This window comes from Octopus sinensis, linkage group LG24 (genome assembly GCF_006345805.1).
Source record: "Octopus sinensis linkage group LG24, ASM634580v1, whole genome shotgun sequence".
NCBI lineage: Eukaryota > Metazoa > Mollusca > Cephalopoda > Octopoda > Octopodidae > Octopus > Octopus sinensis.
In genome coordinates this window covers 2,667,725-2,687,273 of record NC_043020.1, presented here as the reverse complement: position 1 = coordinate 2,687,273, position 19,549 = coordinate 2,667,725, and the positions used below count along the sequence as shown (strand labels likewise).

Sequence of the window (19,549 nt, the reverse complement as noted above, 5' to 3'; positions counted from 1 at the left end):
ATATAATATATATATAATATATATATACATACATATATATATATATATATATATATATATATACATACATATATATATATATATATATATATATATATATATATATATATATATATATATATACATACATATATATATATATGTATGTATGTATATACATACATACAATTGATGTACAGCCATTTCTAATTAATTTTTTAATTGATTATATACCTATATTCATTATAAAAAAAAAACTTTTCTTCAGATGAATTCATGAATTTTACAATCAAGGACATCTAAAATAATTCAAAATCCACAGCACATACATATTTAATGTTTTACAAATAGTCCTTGAGATATATATATATATATAGAGAGATATATGAAGTATGATTGTTGAAGTATAAGGACCGGTTTTTACTCCTCTCTGCCGCACCGGTCAGCAGCAAGCTTCACAGCTACAAGCGAAATTCACCATCACATAGATTCCTGTATATTTGAAACCATGCGTTTCCCAACTCGTGAGTAGACTTTTCTTTAACTACAAATTATTTTCATAAATTTCAAACGACCACTCAGTAAACAAAACCACACACTCCAATGAGAGAGTATTTATTTATATATACACTTTGTCAACATCTTCTGATAACTAAAGGATCACCCACGCATTAAAAATTGGAAAAAGGAAAAAATGAACAGAAAGATAAAATAACTGCAAGTTCATAATTCAAATACAATTTCTCAGTATTACAGCAAACATTCTGTACAATCTATTCTAGTTCACCTTTTGAAAAGCCGATCTGAACAGCAGATACAAAATAAATTAAAACAAATCGAAGTTGCTTTTAAATTAATCGATAAACACTTTGATAAACTGAGATGTGTTTTCTCTTCAGCATCACTGGCGAAACAACTTCAACAGCATCAGCAACAACAACCTCAGCGACAACAACAACAGCTACAGCAACAACAACAACAGCTACAGCAACAACAACAACAACAACTTCAGCAGCAACAACAGTATGACCCACTCCTTGATTCATCTACAATGGCCCAGTATACCCATCATGACTACCCGTCTGATAAGGGTACACTAGGCACATGCATCACAACCATATGTGCGTGACATGGTGATCTCATATCAAGATAAACACCACATGACCTTGCAGGTGGGGCCCAGTTGGAATTTTTTACTTCCAGTCGAGTAACCCACCCCGCTGAAAAGGTCCCTGAATATTATTATTATTGATTTGTTAAACAAAACGATTGACCCCCCCCCCCCCGAAGTCACCAGGGTCTCACAGCAGGAAGTACCACCCCTTCCTTTCACTACCCCAGTAGCTCAATCATCATCACTGTCAACATCATCTCCTCTGCCTACTACTACTTGTACTACATCCACTATCAACTCCAAAACATCTTTGTCTACCGCTATATCATGGAATCCACCTCCTTAATCATCATCACTGTCAACATCTCTTCTGCCTACTTACTACTACTACTACCACTACTGCTACCTCAAGGAATCTACCTCCCACAGGTCACAAAGGTCGCCAAAACCTCAACAAACTATCATCCACACCTCTTACAACTCACACATGCACCTACACACCCACTGGAAACCCCATATTTTGCCGATATTCTCTCCGCTATAGATTATGCACTGATAGAAACTGCAAATTCACCCATTTACCTGGGACAAAACGCTCTATCCCCACAAACTACAACAGCCACCACCATAATACATACTCTATTACAACACCACCACAACCACCAATATCTCAAACAAGGAATCCACAAATCTACCGCCATTCCCAGCGAGACAGATTGTGTTTGCACAGGGATTGTCCCTTTACTCATCTCCCAGGGACTCGTCGGACAAAATATAAAAATAAAAATAAAAGCAAAAAAACCTATGACTCATATAAAAATAACCACAACCACAGTCACCTACAGTTCCCTACACAGGAAACCTCTTCCTCTTTTTTAGCTATAATGAATCTAGCAAAAGAACTGGAAAAACATCCTGGCTATCACCCACCACCATCCACCACTATCACCCCACTGCACATGCCATTAAAAAGCAAACAAATTAACAAAACACCAAAACAATTAAAACCATCCACTCTCGCCTCAACTTTTTTGCTTAACGCCCAAGGCATCAGCCCTTCCACCAATACATCCAAGACTTGGACACCGTGCCATCCATTCACAACAAAAATCTAAATTGCATCTCTTAACAACAATATGGCACAATTATTTCACCTCAATTGGACCCACTCTCTTCAACATTACACCAGGACACGCCAAAACAGAAACTGACCACACAAAATTCAAGAAGTCTTTGGACAAATTCCTTCAAACAATCCCGGACAAACCACCCACACCCGGATATGTCTCCTCAAACAATAACTCTCTGCTTGAATGGGCCTTGGTGCCCAAATCCTGAATTGAAAGACTTCGCCAGGTGGTGCTATTAAGTTAGACATGGCCTGGGCCAACACTGGCCAAAACCTTTCTAAGTATCTATCTATATCTATATCTATATATATATATATATATATATATACACATATATATATGTGTGTGTGTGTGTGTATATATATGTGTGTGTGTGTGTGTGTATATATATATGTGTGTGTGTGTGTGTGTGTGTGTATATATATATATATATATATATATTTAGTGAGGGAAGAAATGGAGCTGAACGAAGATTTCCATTTCAATAAACATATACTGCTTCGCCAAGAAACTGCTACCTTAACCGATACCGCAAATGGAGTTGTTCGAGATCAACGCGTCCCTTAAGGACATTCCTATACCACCAAAGGAAGCCTTCCTTAAGGAAATTGTCTGCAAAACTAATGCATTCATCAACCGGATTAGATGGCTCGTTTTCTTTCATGATAACGAGGATCTAAAATAGAACCGGTCCGCAACATCATCCGAATATAAGAGGCTTTTTAAGTCGATGGAGACACCACCACCTAACCCAAGACTGAAGAAATTTGAGGATGACTTATGGGGCATTGTAAGGAAGATTAAATTCAGGAAGTCACCCCGGAGGAATGAACACCTCAGATACCTAGAGAAAATTACTAAGGATATTAACAGGTCAGACGGAATTCTGGTCCAATCTGACAAAACAAGGAACACGTACAAGTTACCCATTAACCAGTACTTAGAATTACTCGGAAAGGAGATCCAGAAGAACTATAGAACCACAAATAGGAACACGCTGAGAGAAGTCAACTTGGAGATTAAGAAAATAATGGTTAATTACGGAATTCAAATGAGAACACAGCCGCTTAGCCCTAAACAACCTAGATTCATTGTTAAGGACCACAAACCAAATTTCTACACCAACCCAGCATTAAGGCTCATATGCCCTTCTAGTTCTGACATCGGCGCCATCAGTAAGTACATTTTAGACAAATATATTCCTAGTTTAGTCAATAAGCTGAAGCTTAGCCTCTGGGCGAACTCCTCACAGGTCGTAAAGTGGTTCTCTTCTATCCCTAATAAAAACCGAACTAAGTTCATTCAGTTCGATATTGCTAGTTTCTACCCCTCAGTTAACCCTAGTGTACTTAATAAGGCCCTGTGGCATGCACACAATAAGGCAGGCCTCACTAGAGAAGAAATTGATATAATTCTAGTCGCCAGAAAATCATTTATAAAGTTTGAAAATAAGTTGTGGGTTCGTAAGGATACTCCCGAGTTTGATGTACCTATGGGTAGTTCAGATAGCGCGCAGATTGCCGATTTGGTCGGAATCTATATTCTCTATGAATTATCCGACCAATTCCCGGACATCGGTGGCGGCCTATATCGTGACGATTGTCTGTTTTACCTACAAAACACACCGAACAGAATCGTACAGAAAACTAAAAATAGATTAGCTAGGTTCTTTAATAGGATGGGCATGAGTATAGTTTTTGATAACGAACTTACTAAGGCTAATTTCTTAGATGTCACACTAAACCTCCATAGCGATTCTTACTGCCCCTACCATAAGCCTTCCACTAACTTAAAGTATGTCAGCGTTTTCTCGAACCACGCTAAAACTATAACAGACAATTTGGTTAAAAACATTTCTCAAAGATTAACTAATTTGTCTGCTAATGTCGACATTTTTAGGCAGAAAGCGGAATTTTATAATGCTGCCCTGTCTAAAGCCGGTTATAGGGAGAAGGTAGTATATATAGATCCGGCCCTTCCGATGACAGCATTCTGTCATCAGGATAGGGCCGGCTACAATAACATAAATAATTTAAGTAGTGATGGTAGCCTGAGGAATGTCGAGACAAGCACATCTAGAATAAATATAGATAACATAAATAATTTGCGGCCCAGGGGAGGCCATAGTAAGCCCAAACCTTTTATTCAACCTAGAAATACCCACCTTAATGTCAGAGTTGACTCCCCGACCCAGTACAAAAACAGGAATAAATATATTTGGTTTGTAATTCCCTTTGGTAAACAAATAAGATCTAACCTACCCCTGCAGTTTTGCCAAGCCATTGCCAGTAATTTTCCCAGAAATTCCAGATATTACGCCACTGTTAACTCACACAAAGTTAGGATAGCCTTCTCCAATACTAAAAATCTCTCACAGATAATTTCCTCCCATAACAATAAGCTGCTAAATAAGACCCTCTCACCCACGTTCGGAGACGCAGCTCCGTCTAATGCCAGAATAACGCGCAGTAATAATAATAATAATAATGATAATAGAACTGGCACTGAGATTAGCAATCTTCATACCAGCCATGGAGTTAATAGGAATAAGGATAAGAGCAATGGTGGCGGCATTAACGTTAGTAATGGTAATAGGGATGAGAGCACTGACCGAGTCATTAATGTAGGGAGTCCCAATAACAATTTTAGCACGATTTTAACAACAGTAGTATCACGGACATTAGCAATCACAGCGTTCTCAGTGGCAGAGAGTATACAGGTGATATTCCATTAAATAGTATTGATAATGGGGTGTATAATGTCGAAGACAGCCGTAGTTCTTACAATCATCATAGTAATAAGAACGCCGTATTAATATCGGAAGCCAATCCCAATAGAATAAGGTTCTTATCTAGTAATTCCAAGATTAGAAACGCCATTTACCAATGCAGGGTTTATACTGAATCAGATGTCTACTTGTATATCGGAGCGTCATCATCAAAATTGGCCGTTAGAATATCGAACCACTTCACAACGTTTCGCGATTTTGGAAAGCAACACGCGACCGGACTAAGTAAATTAGTCTGGCGTTTAAAGAACGCGAATTCAGCCTTTAGACTGGAATGGTCGATTTTATCGGTGTCTGTACCGTTTGATAGAGGCAAAAGAATCTGTAATCTTTGCAACTCGGAACTTTTTCACATTTTGTTCGCCCGAGGGCAACTAGTTAACTCGATTTTGCAAAATTCTTTTAGATGTCCGCACTGGAGGTGGCATACATTTCTTGCATACAATTGAAGTCTAAGATAATTAACACCTTGATGTCCTAAGAAAGAAAAAAATTTTGAAAAAATTTTGAAAAAATTTTGAATTAAATTTGTAAGGGGAAATTACTCCCCTTTTAGCGTATGAACTGCTACTTATTTAGAAATACTATCATGGATTATACTCCCCTGTTGACAAGTCATCTCTCTATAAACTGGTCACAGACGAACACACAGACACAGGTTTTTTATCAGCTGCTTGACCATTAATAGCTGCTATATATTTCTCCCTAGCTGCTTCCTAAACATACTGCCACACATACATAGGCGCACACACACACATACATGTAGGTAGTTTCTCACACCCAAATATGATAGCATTCATTCTTAAAACAATTCTAATATTAACACTAGTCATGCAGAATATATTCACACTCTTTGGTTTTCTGTAATTCTTCCCCCCCCAAATGTTAACCGGATATTGACCTCGAATTATCTCAACAGACTTTTTCGTCGGCTTTCACCCACCCCGATGTCAACGCATATTGAGAGACAGTTTTGTGCCATTCATACCATGGGCTCCTAGAGAGCGTGTGTCGAAAAGCTTGCTGCGCATTTGTTGGCGATTTAAGTTCCTGGATTTTCCTGAAGAGAAAGCTGCAAAATGGTCTCCTTATTCAATCTGAATTAGGGACTTTGCAGCCTTGGAAACATATGTAGAAAATAATAAAAGGAATTTTGTAAAATCTTCGTTCAGCTCCATTTCTTCCCTCACTAAATATATAAAACTTCAATTTTCCGCACTAAGGCACGGTTGCAATAACCCATGGTCGTAACCTCAACCGTGATTTTTGCTACCCAGGTATCGGTTATAATTTGAATAATCTGTAACAAGATAATTCATTTATCCATTTCAATAAATATATATATATATATATATATATTTAAGTAGGTGAATGAATTATCCTAGTATGGATAACCGATACCGCAAATGGAGTTGTTCGAGATTAACGCATCCCTTAAGGACATACCAATACCACCAGAAGAAACCTTCCTTAAGGAAATTGTTAACAAACCAAATGCATTTATCATCCGCATCAGATGGCTCGCCTTCTTCCACGATAATGAGGACATAAAACGGAACAGTAACGACGTCTCCTTTGAATATAAAAAACTATTTAGGTCGAAGGGAACCCCTCCACCTAATCCCAGACTGAAGAAATTCGAAGATGATCTGTGGGACATCGTAAGGGACATTAAATTTCATAAATCACCCCTAAGGAATAAACACCTCAAATACCTCGATAAAGTCGCCAGAGATATAAACAGATTAGACGCTATCCTGGTCCAATCGGATAAAACCGGGAACATATATAAGCTTGCAAAGAACCAGTATTTAGAACTGCTCAAAAGAGCGATACACAAGGATTACAGGACAACAAATAGGAATACACTCAGACAAGCCAACTTAGAAATTAAGAAAATCATGGAAACGTATGGATTACAAATGAAAACGCAACCGTTGAACCCCAGACAACCAAGATTCATCGTTAAGGACCATAAACAGAACTTTCACACTAACCCGGCATTAAGGCTCATATGCCCTTCTAGTTCCGACATCGGTACCCTTAGTAAGTACATTTTAGATAAATATATACCTATATTAATCAATAAGTTACAACTTAGCTTATGGTCTAACTCTGCTCAAGTCGTAGAGTGGTTTACTTCTATTACTGATAAGGACAACACAAAATTTATACAATTCGATATATCTAGTTTCTACCCTTCAATCAACCCTAGTGTACTTAATAAGGCCCTATGGCATGCGCACAATAAGGTAGGCCTCTCCAGGGAGGAAATTAATGTGAAAATTAATAGAAAATCTTTCATACAGTTCGATAATAAGTTGTGGGTCCGACACTACCACCACGACCACCACCAAGGACAAAAGAAATTTCACTGAAGCTATAAAACAAAAGAAAAATATTGTCAAATTCACTGCCCAACAAATTAACGATACAAAAGTACTGCTTAGCAAAGAAGGACCAAACTTACATTTACTCATACCCCAAAAACATCATAGAACAAACCCCCAAAAGGAACAATCATTTATAGAATAATAAATACAAAAACAAGAAAACCCGAAAATGCACCACAACAGAAAATTGAGAAATGGCTTTGCTCTGTATGGGCACACAAGGAATGTGTAGACTGGCGGCATAAATTTGGTACAGTTCAAGACCAATTTCAAAATGAAAATCTGGCCAAACGGTTCTCAACACTGACTCTCCACACGGATGAGTTAGTGTTGATACCAACATATCTAGGCCAGAGAGTGACAAAAGTTACAATAAAAAAATTACCCGAGGTTACAGTGGTCTTTTCTCTCCACAGATAAACCTAATGTTTTTTTTTTTTACATTTATGACATTTCTGTGATACACGATCCCTTTTGATCGGCATTTTTTTTTCACACACGATCCCTTGTGATCGAAATTTTATTTTCTTCTCTTTTTTTAAAACTTTTTTTTTCAAAAAGAAAAGCTCTGCATTGTATCTTGTCCCCTCTGTGTTTGGCCCTGTGTGGCTAATAAAGAAACTTACCTATCTATTTGGTTGATTGACTGTTATCGTTTTCATCCATGTAAGTCTAAACAATTTCTTGTATTTATTTATGTGTATTTATATTGAATTTTTGTCAACAGTTGGTTAACAACACCAGCTTTCATGTGAGTGAGTCACTCTCACAAAAACCACAACATATTAAAATGCTACACACTACACGAAACACATACACTAATGAAATCTCTCTACTCTAATGAAGTAGGGAGATTTCAAAAACATCTGTCAAAAAAACTATATAAAAATCTCGTGGAAACTGAGGGAGAAAATCCCCAACTTTCGCAGCAGTAACTGACTCTCTTTCTCTCCCTCTGACTTTTTGTTTTCACTTTGTGTCTGAAACAACTTTCGCCAGATTCACGCTCAAGAAAGGTAGTATAAATGTGCGTGGTTTGGGGTTGCCTTGGAAACAAGGTAACCTGTTAAACGACATCAGGTCACAAAATGTAGGTATCATAGCCATCAGCGAAACCAGACTCTCCAACCTGCCGACCCTCCAGCCCATGTTCGGCAGACAGTTTGATATTTATTTTTCCCCATGTCTGCTGAGAATGGGTGGTGGTGGTAGTACTGCGGTGCTTTTTTGAAAGAGTTTGGATCTGAAAGTAAGGGCAGTATTCCTAGACCCAGAGGGCAGGCTGGTCGTCTTGGACGTTGATGACAGTAATGGCTGTGCTTTCTGACTAATAACAGTGTCTGCACCCTTCTTAACAGGTTGGCCAGCTTTCTTTCTTGGGCACTTAGGGCAAGTGACTTATAACCCTGGGCTGATTGAAACCTTGTGAGTGGATTTGGTAAATGGAAATTAAAAGAAGCCCATCGTTTATGTGTGTGTGCGTGTGTCCTAAACTTGACATCAAACGATTGTTGTAAACATTCCCAATATTCTGCGAAAAACGTCTTGTCATGAGTAAATATTACCTTGCTTGGAAACAGTTTGGGGTTGTTGACATGAAGAGCATTCGGCTGCAGAAATTCTTCCTCAACGTTTTCTGTTTGACTCGTCCAAGAATGGAAAAATTGACATTGAACGACGACCACGATGATGAAGGCAGTTGTAACAATTTTAGTTAAGCCTTGATTGAGCAAACCCATTGATAAAGGCCTTCTGACCGCAAGCCGTCTTCTGCTTCTTTTCTTTTGCGTTTTTTAAAAAAATTTATTTATATTGTCAGTTTATTTAGGACTACATTATCCATTATGCCCTTAACTTTTGCTTTTAAAAGAGTTTTGTCGTCATAAAGAAATTTTGCTCTTGTTTTTTTTAACCAGCTGAACTCCTGTGTAATGCTTATAAATTATGTGGAACAAGGGAAGTAACTCTTGCATTCAACTTATGAAGTTATCTAATCCAATGACCTCACTGAAAGTCTTTGACTGTAAATTAGATATTCCAGGACTTTTATACCATAACTAAGATCCTCTTTCAACTTGACTTAGAGTGTACTAACCCTAACCCTAACCTAACCAGAAGCATGTCGTCGGGAAGCAAGCTTCTTACCATGTATGTATGTATGAATGTATGTATGTATGTGTCTGTCTGTCTGTCTATCTGTCTGTCTGTCTGTCTGTCTGTCTGCCTGTCTATCTGTCTGTCTGTCTATTTATCTATCTATCTGTCTGTCTGTCTATCTATCTATCTATCTATCTATCTATATATACTCATGTTATTCCTCAGCATATGTCTGTGTATATGTGAAAGGGTATGTGTGTGTGTGTGTGAAAAAGAGAGGAATTGAGATGGAAAATAAAAAAAATGTTTTGTATGTATGTATTCCCAATTGTGTTTAAATCTGTGTGTGTGTGTGTGTGAACAAACAAGGAATGGGTTTATGGCAGGCATTAAAAAAATTGTAGATGACATGAGAAAATTTTTGTGTATGTGTAAGCTTGTCTGTGTGTGTGTGTGAGAGAGAGAGAGAGAAGTTTCATGTAAATATGTGTGTGTATATGCTGGAGTGTGAGAGAAAGTAAAGGAAAGGTTAAGAACGAAAGGGTGGGAGAGAGAGAGAGATGTTTCATGTAAATATGTGTATGTATGTGCTGAAGTGTGTATGTAAGTTTGAGAGAGAGGGAGAGAGAGTAAAGGAAAGGCTAAGAAAGAAACAGAGAGAGAGAGTAATGGAAAGGCTAAGAAAGAGAGAGAGAGAGAGAGAGTAATGGAAAGGCTAAGGAAGAAAGAGGGAAAGAAAGTAAAGGAAAGGCTAAGAAAGAAAGAGAGAGAGTAAAGGAAAGGCTAAGAAAGAAAGAGAGAGAGAGAGAGAGATGACATTTGAACAAACTCCTCATATAACATTTAATTCTCTTCACTGCCAACATAAAAAAAATAACAATTGTACAAAAAAACAATGGAAAAAAATAATACAAAATAAAACAGGAAATAAAAATTAAAAGAAAAAGTGAAAAAAAAGAAAGTGGGAGGAACGGAGCAACAGGGGTGGTGGAGGGGTTATGCTTTTCCATAAACGTTTGACTGTTTGAATTAAGATCCCTGAAAAGTCTTTGGTATTTAGTGACATCATTTGGCAGCCCTTTGAAAGAAACCTTCGATGGGGTTGCTATAGTTGTAAAGAGTAACCTATGGTCCCCTCAAGCAGGATGGAGGATCAGGTGGTCAACCAGCCAAGATGACCCAGTTTGCAATCCCTAAACAAAATTTCATTGCTGAGAACATGCCCCTTGTTAAGGGGGTGCACGGTACAGCCCTGCTCCCTCACTATTCAACGATGCACTCCCTCAGATATAGAAAATACAGTTTATAAAAATCTTCCCGAAATATATTTCTTGAAGTCTGACCACCATACATGTGGCTAAGGAGGGGCAATGGATGGCATTGACCCCTCACTATTCAATGATGCACTCCCTCAGTTTTAGAAAATGCATTTTACAAAAATCTACCTGCAATGCAATCAGCACCCTCAGGTACCAAAATCTGTTGATGGGCCTGACTGAGAGTGTATCTGTACTTGTATATTTTAATAAGAAATACCAGGGGAAAAAAAAGATGACATTGATGTCATCAGGTTTTATGTTTGTGTTAAACAAAGGCCCTAGCAGATAATTAGTTCTACCATTAATTCTTTGGCATTGAACCTGGCCGTATCCAGCCTAAATATTCTACTTGGTTTATGTTCAAACCAGTCAGATACAGCCTCACACACCCGACCTGCGATGTCTCACGTTAAAAGCCCCCAGCATCATGTTGCAAAGTGGTTTGGCATTAGGAAGGGCATCCAGCTGTAGAAACCTATTTCTTTGCTACCCACAAGGGGCTAAACACAGAGAAGACAAACGGATTAAGTCAATTATATCGACCCCAGTGCGTAACTGGTATTTATTTAATCGACCCAGATATGATGAAAGGCAAAGTCGACCTCGGCGGAATTTGAACTCAGAACGTAGCGGCAGATGAAATATCGCTAAGCATTTCACCCGGCGTGCTAACGTTTCTGCCAACTCACCAGTGCAGCTTCCCAGCTTGCCAGCTCTGGTCAAAGTGTCCAACCCCTGCCAGCATGGAAAGCAGATATCAAATGACGATGATGATGATGATGATGATGATCATGATGACGATGATTATGAAAATCTCAGATCTGCAAGATAATGCATGGCTAATTAAAACCAATGTGACTAAATAAGCATTACGCTTGACAGAGAAACCTGAATGCTAAAGAGTTAAGCTACTGACATATCAGTTACATGTAGGAATGGTATTGAGCGATTCTTAGTCATATGACTCATGGTTGTGCTTCTTTAAACTACTCAACATATTCTAAGCTTTGGTTAGAATTCTACATCGGTTACCAAGGATATAAGTACAATCAATAACCAATAACTGCACTGATGTCATGCCATGTCCTTTCTCTGTATATATATATATATATATATATATATATGTTAGCAATGCACCCCGGCGTTGCCCGGGTGTTATGACCTACAGCCACATTGTATTATTTGTTCCTTTCTTATGGGCAGACTCGGCCCACGAAGAATATGAAGCAAACCACTCTTCTTTATAAACATCTTTTTTGGTGATGAGCAATGCTGCAGTTTCTGTCTACCAAATTCAGTCACAAGTCTGTGGTTGGCCTAGGGCTATAGTAGAAAGAACTTGCCCAAGGTACCATGCATGGGTACTGAATGTAGAACCATGTGGTTGGGGAGCAAACTTCTCCAACACACATTCATTATTGCACCTCTGTGTGTGTGTGTGTTTACATTTGTTGTTAAATTGAGTACTGTGTCTGCTATGTCTCAAAATTAGCAGTTCATCAGCAGAGATCGATAAAATAAATACCAGATTGAAATATGTACTAAGGTCAGTATCATTGATTAAATTTTTGAAGGTGATGCCCCATCATGGCGCCAGTCAGAAGACTAAACCCAGTAAAATGATGTTTAAAGACTTTAATGGCTTCAAAATTAAGGTAATGAGTTACTAAGCACAAGATAATGAGTTCCAAACTTGGTATTGAACCTCCACTCTGTAGGATAACATTGGATGCACATCTCAGTCTATTTGAATTCCAACAATTAACAATTGTAATTTTAAGTCGTAAGAAAGATGTCCAGATTTCTGAAAAAATTATTGTGCAAAATATTCTGAGAAAAAGTAATTTTTTCACCACAACAAAACACACACACACACACACACTGACATACACACATACTCTCACACAAACACATTCTCACACACACACACACACACAGAGGTGTCTCTGTGGTAATTCTTGAGCTACTACAAATAGCAGCCAAATCTCTCTTAAAACACAGATTTACAGTATTTCAGACTAAAAGAAAAAAGGAATTTAGGCGATGGGTCTGCTACATCAGAGGCAACTCTGGGTTGAAACAAAACACAGACAAACATTAAAAAATTATCTACTGATAATACTAATAAAGTTGACAGTATATCTTTGAAGTTTCATTCCCTGGTAAAACTCCATGTATTTTAAACATTTTGATTTCTATGACTAAAAAAACCCTTTAAGGTGGTGCTCCAGCATGGCCACAGTCAAATGGCTGAAAGAAGTAAAAGATTAAAAAACTATATTCATACATGCAGATACACACACACATTTAGATATACAGACACATATATGTATATATATTCACATACACATATATTTATGTTTATATGTGTATATACACATATATATATGTTTGTGTATGTATATGTATATGTATATGTACATATATATATATATATATATATATATAATATATAATATATATACATATATATATATATATATATATATTATATATATATATATATATATATATATATATATATACATATATATATATATAATATATATATATTATATATATATACATATATATATATATATATACATATATATATATATACATATATATATACATATATATATATATATATACATATATCTATCTATCTATATATATATACATATATATATATATATTTGCATGTGATGAACTACTGTAACATTGAATAAAAAGAGTTAAACACGACAGCCTTCAATAAGTATGTTATTTGGGTGGAGTTAAACACATCCATTGAACAAAAGGGGATTACGGGGCCCCTTCGGGCAGGGGCTGAATAAATAATGACACACAAACGTAAGAAAACATCACCCACTCAATACACAACACAGCCAACTCCTTCTCAGCCGATTTACCTATTCACATAACGAAGAAATGTAAACCTAATAAATTTATTTACGAGGTGAGGTGACTGTTGTATACCTGTAAATATTTCCTCCAGCTGGTTTAAGCTTTGTGGATTCTAATAGAACTTATCTGTTAGATTAGGGGTGTTGATATGGCTGTGTGGTTAAGGGGTGTCTTTTGTATCAATGTTGGTTTGGGTTTGTTCCTGCTGAGTAGGAGTACCTTGAGGCAAGTGTCTTCTACTGTAACCTCGTAGTGTATGTAACTGTTATGACTAATATTCTGGTGTTGGGTGACGAGGAATTGGTAGGTGAAAATTACACACGAGCTCACAAGGTATAAGGTGAGTGTGTGTGGATGTCTATGTATGCGCTTGTATGTCATCATCATCATCATCATCACTTAACATCCGCTTTCCATGCTAGCATGGGTTGGACGATTTTGACTGAGGTCTGGCGAACCAGACTCCAATCTGGTCTGGCAGAGTTTCTACAGCTGGATGCCCTTCCTAACGCCAACCACTCCGAGAGTGTAGTGGGTGCTTTTATGTGCCACCAGCATGAGGGCCAGTTTGGTGGTACTGGCAACGGCCACACCCAAATGGTGCTTTTTACATGCCACTTGCACAGGAGCCAGTCCAGTGGCACAGGCGATGGATGCGTGTATGTATATATATATATATATATAAGCTGCCATGTATGCATACATATATATGTATGTATGTATGTATGTATGTACATACATGCATACATACATATGTATGGGCATACATATGTCCATTCATACAAATGTATGTATATACATATACATGCATGTATGCATGCATATGTACATAAACACATCCATACATACATATATATACATATATATACATGCATACATACATGATGTTTGGGCTAAATTTAACAGTTTGCATAAAAGGAAACAAAAACACATTTCATCTCAAAATAAAAGTATTTTCAAAAGTAATTAAGAAAATCTGCCTAATTATGGCTGGGAAATAACAGTTTACTCAAAGCAGCCACTCTCAGTTTTCAACACAACTTCAAGATGGCTTTGGAACAAGGTGTGTGCATTCTTCAATGTGTCTTTGAGAAGATCTTCATAAACTTCTTTGATCTTGGCCATCAGCTGAGCCTTGGTGTTACAGGCAGAGTGGTTGGTGCCATTCACACCTACACCCCACACGTAGTAATCCATGGGATTACAATTGGGGAAATTACGAGAATCAAATTTGTAAGGGAGTTCATTTTGACTGGGACTTTAAGCTTTGTCTTTAAGGTTTCTCCAGCCATCACTATCAACATCTTTTAACATCATTTAGCATCTGCCTTCCATGTTGGCATGGATTGCATACTTTGGCTGGATTCAATGTGCCACAGGGTGGCGTCAGGCTTCTATGGCTGGATGCCCTTTCTAATGCCAACCACTTTACAGAGTTCTGGGTGTATTATTTTTTTCATAATATCAGCTCTAATGAAATTAGTGGGTGTGTAGTATTGAGATGGGGTGGCTTTGTGCCAAGGGACATAAAGGGACAGGAATAGATATCTTACTGTAGAGGAGGCACATGTCTTTCTCAGCAGGGAAGAGGAAAAAGGATGGGTGAGACGAGATTCCAGGGCATAGAAATTCTCTGGCAACCACTTGTGACTCTTTCTGGAGCTGTGGTAAGAAGTTGAGTCCAGCTGTCATACATATGGCCTTCCAGCAGCAAACCACTCCTGCCATGGTTTGACCTAGTCTCCAGCAGCTTCACATAACTATGTGAATTGAGCCTAGTGCCCTGTTCAACAGTTGTTGGATGAATCCTGGGATGCAGACACAGTCAGAATCCCTACTGTGTCTCTTCCTGCTGGTCACGGTTTCATAGTCACCATTGCATTTGTATATTTTGAATTCGGTGGTCCTGGACGTTGAATATGATCTGTCTGATACTGTTAGTTGGAGAGATATATTCAATTCTTCCAGTGCCTTCCGATTTAATATTTTTGATATTTAATATAGTGAAGCCCCATGCTGATGGAGAAAATGTTTGAGTAAAGTATAAATTCTACATTCTTTATACTAATCTAATTCCGAAACGCATATGTGGGTAATCAAATTTTTCCTCTCTGCCTGCGTGGATTGTTTTCAAGTACTTTGTTTTATTCCGGGTGTCTCTTTTTAAAGTAGAGGAAATAGCTAACGTTCTTTGGCTGCTATTTCTAAACTTCAGTATGTGGTAAAGCAAATCTTTGCTGAACCCTAATTATATAGTATTATATATATATATCCTTATATATATATATATATATATATCCTTAAACAAGGCACTTTATTTTACATGACTCCAGTATGCATGTTTAGATTTGTATGTATGTATATATGTATGTGTGCATGTGTATGTATGTATGCATGTACATTTTCTCTGTATGTATATGTGTGTGTATGTATGTTTGTGTATGTGTGTGTATGTATGCAAAAGTGGATGCATGTAGCTTAGTGGTTAGGGTATTGAACTCATGATCATAAGACTGTGGTTTCAATTCCTGGGCTGGCTGACATTATTCTTGAGCAAAACACTTCATTTCACATTGACTCCAGTCCACTCAGCTGGCAAAGGTGAGTAATCCTGCGACAGACCGGCGTCCCATCCAGGTGGGGAAATATATCCGCCACAGAAACTGCAAAATCAGCCCTATGAGTCTATATGACCCAGGAAGGTTGTATATATATATGTATACATATGTATGTATATGTATGTAGTGTTATGAAACTCTCAAGTTGCCATAATTGATGGAAATCTTTCCGTTTCCATTCCCCTCCACTCCCCGTTCTTACACCTTCATTATGCTGCCACCGTTATTGGCAATGACTGTACAAAGATTAATCAACAGCGACAGCCCTGGCTGTGGTCACAAGAACACAGGCAGTCTGAGTCATCAGGTGGATTTGCTACCCTCTACCTTTCTTTCTTTACTCTAGGTCACACGTGAGTGTGTGTGTGTGTGTGTGTGTGTGTGTGGGTGTGTGTTTGGAAAATTGGGTAGAATTGGCTTTTCTGGTAATTTACCAATTTATTAAAGTGAAAAATTTATCAGAAAAGTCATTTCTATTCATTTAAAAAAAAACAACTATATAATACTGTACAAGGGACTTCTTCTTCTTCTTCTTCTTCTTCTTCTTCTTCTTCTACCACCACCACCACCACCACCACCACCACCACCACCACCACCACTACTCTACTACTACTACTACTACTACTACTACTACTACTACTACTACTACTACTACACACATCTGTTCTGTATGTGTGTGTGTGCATGTGTGTATGTGTGTGAACGTATGTGTAGTGACTCGATCAATTCCTAAGGAGATCTGAAGAAGGAATTTTTATATTTCCGAAATATTGTATCAAACTTTGGATGATGAAATTACATCAGTTCTTATATATATTCCATTGTTGTTGTTATTATAGTGCATTGTTGTGTCATTCAAGACACACTCATCATCATCATCATCATCGTTTAATGTCCGTTCTCCATGTTAGCATGGGTTGGACGGTTCGACCGGGGATCTGGGAAGCCGGGAGGCTGCACCAGGCTCCAATTATTATTTATTATATTCTTTTATCATTTACTTGTTTTAGTCATTAGACTGTGGCCGTGTTGGAGCACCTCCTTGAAGGGTTTTAGCTGAACAAATTAATTCTAATTCTGGGTTTTTAAAGTCTGGTACCTATTCTATTGTCTCTGTTGCCAAAAACTGCTGAATTTTGGGGAGAGCAACAAACTAATACTGCTCATCTTACCTGTCAAGCAGTGGGGGAGGGGGAACAGGTAGACACACATACATACACACATACACATATGTATATATGTGTGTGTGTGTATATATATATATATATATATATATATATATATACACACTCCATATATATATGGAGGTGCAATGGCCCAGTGGTTAGGGCAGCGGACTTGCGGTCGTAGGATCGCGGTTTCGATTCCCAGACTGGGCGTTGTGAGTGTTTATTGAACGAAAACACCTAAAAGCTCGACGACGCTCCGGCAGGGGGTGGTGATCCCTGCTGTACTCTTTCACCACTCTTTCTCCCACTCTTTTCTCTGTTGGCCTGTTCGCTTAACCAACGGGATGGCGTCATTCGAAGGCTAAAACAATGCGAACAATGTGACCAGTGATATGTAACAACATCTGATGGTCTGGTCGGTCACATGATCATGTGATATATATATATATATATATATATATGGTGCAGCCCCTCAGCTTACCAGCCCAGGTCAAACCGTCCAACCCATGTCAGTATGGAGAATGGACGCTAAATGATGATGATGATGGTTTTTTTGCCCAATAAAGCCACACTCAATATATCTGTTCTTTACTCATTTATTACAGTTCTTATTTTAACTCATGTCCATTGTCCAGAAATCTTTTGTCACACATCTGTGACCTCTTCAGCAACACCTTCCATCCTCGTGTGTGCTCCTCTTCCATTTAGTCCCTCTTGTTCTTCTATGATGTGCATCCTTATATGCGCATGCATTTGCGTCTGTAGTAAATGAGTGAAGAATGAATATACAGTGTGTGTGTTTATTTGGCAAAAAAACCCCAAAAAACAACCATCTTGAAATATAACAATATCTGTTTCAACACACGATTTCACATCAAGAATCTTGCAACACAAATTCATAAATGTAAATTAATTTTGTTACCTGAAAATCTCAGGTAGATAACTGTTTTACATTTCTCCTTTATATCAGAACATGTTTTGAAGAATGCTAAATTTGATCTTTGTATTCAGACTTTCAACCTGCACCGTATGCATGCATATGTGCACACACACACACACCACACACACACACACACAAACACACACACACACACACACACACACATGCAAACACATACGTTTCCTTTCTCTGTTCTTGACCCTTAACCTAGTCACCCTCCCGGGCCAACCTATAAACTTGTTTATCTAATCAGTTAACCTCATTAATCAGATTTTTTTGTTCTCCTAACAATAAAAAACTTCCTTTTATTCAAAATCTTAACAACTATTGTCGTTCATAACTTCAGTGTTCACTTCTACTAACAACGGTTTCCTCTTATTTCTTACACTGGGTTGCACCTTGGATAAGTATAGCCCCAGGCCAACCAAAGATTTGCAAGTGGATTTATAATAATAATAATAATAATAATGATAATGATAATAATGAAATTATTGTATACAGTGCTCAGGTGCACCACAACATGTCAAAAAGTGCGTATAAAGCATATGCAGTAATGTACAAATGTCTGGGAAGCGAACAGTGTATGAGTCAGATAGATGCTTGCGTGTGTATGGAGGGGAGAAAATCAGGTGTAGTGATGTACACATAAAACATCAATGGAGCTTTATAAGCCTTAAAAACTCACCCAGTCACTGCTTATTGGCATAGTGTAGTGGATAAAGGCGTTTGTTAATGCAGTACTATCACCTAGAGGTTCTAAGTTCAATCTCAGGTGAATCAATATACTTTGGTAGCAGCAGTCTCATAGGAATTTGCCCAGAATCCTTTTGATTATTATAAAGGAAGAGATCTTGCAGAACGGTTAACTGGACAAAATACTTTGCAGTGTTTCATCTGTCTTCATGTTCTGAGTTCCAATTTCGTTGAGACTGACTTTGTCTTTCATCTTTTTGGGGTTGATAAAATATATTTGGGATGGAAGCACTCCGTCGGTTACGAACGACGAGGGTTCCGGTTGATCCGATCAACGGAACAGCCTGCTCGTGAAATTAGCGTGTAAGTGGCTGAGCACTCCACAGACACATGTACCCTTAATGTAGTTCTCGGGGATAT

The 19,549-nt window shown here is 37.9% G+C and overlaps 1 protein-coding gene across 1 annotated transcript; it reads left to right on the top strand.

Annotated features, from left to right (window-relative positions):
- Positions 1 to 3,901: 3,901 nt before the first annotated feature.
- LOC115224045 (myb-like protein I) lies at positions 3,902 to 4,957 on the top strand. Its single transcript, XM_029794843.1, has one exon. It carries the CDS (start codon positions 3,902 to 3,904, stop codon positions 4,955 to 4,957), a length of 1,056 nt encoding a protein of 351 aa, XP_029650703.1.
- The last annotated feature ends 14,592 nt before the right edge of the window (positions 4,958 to 19,549 follow it).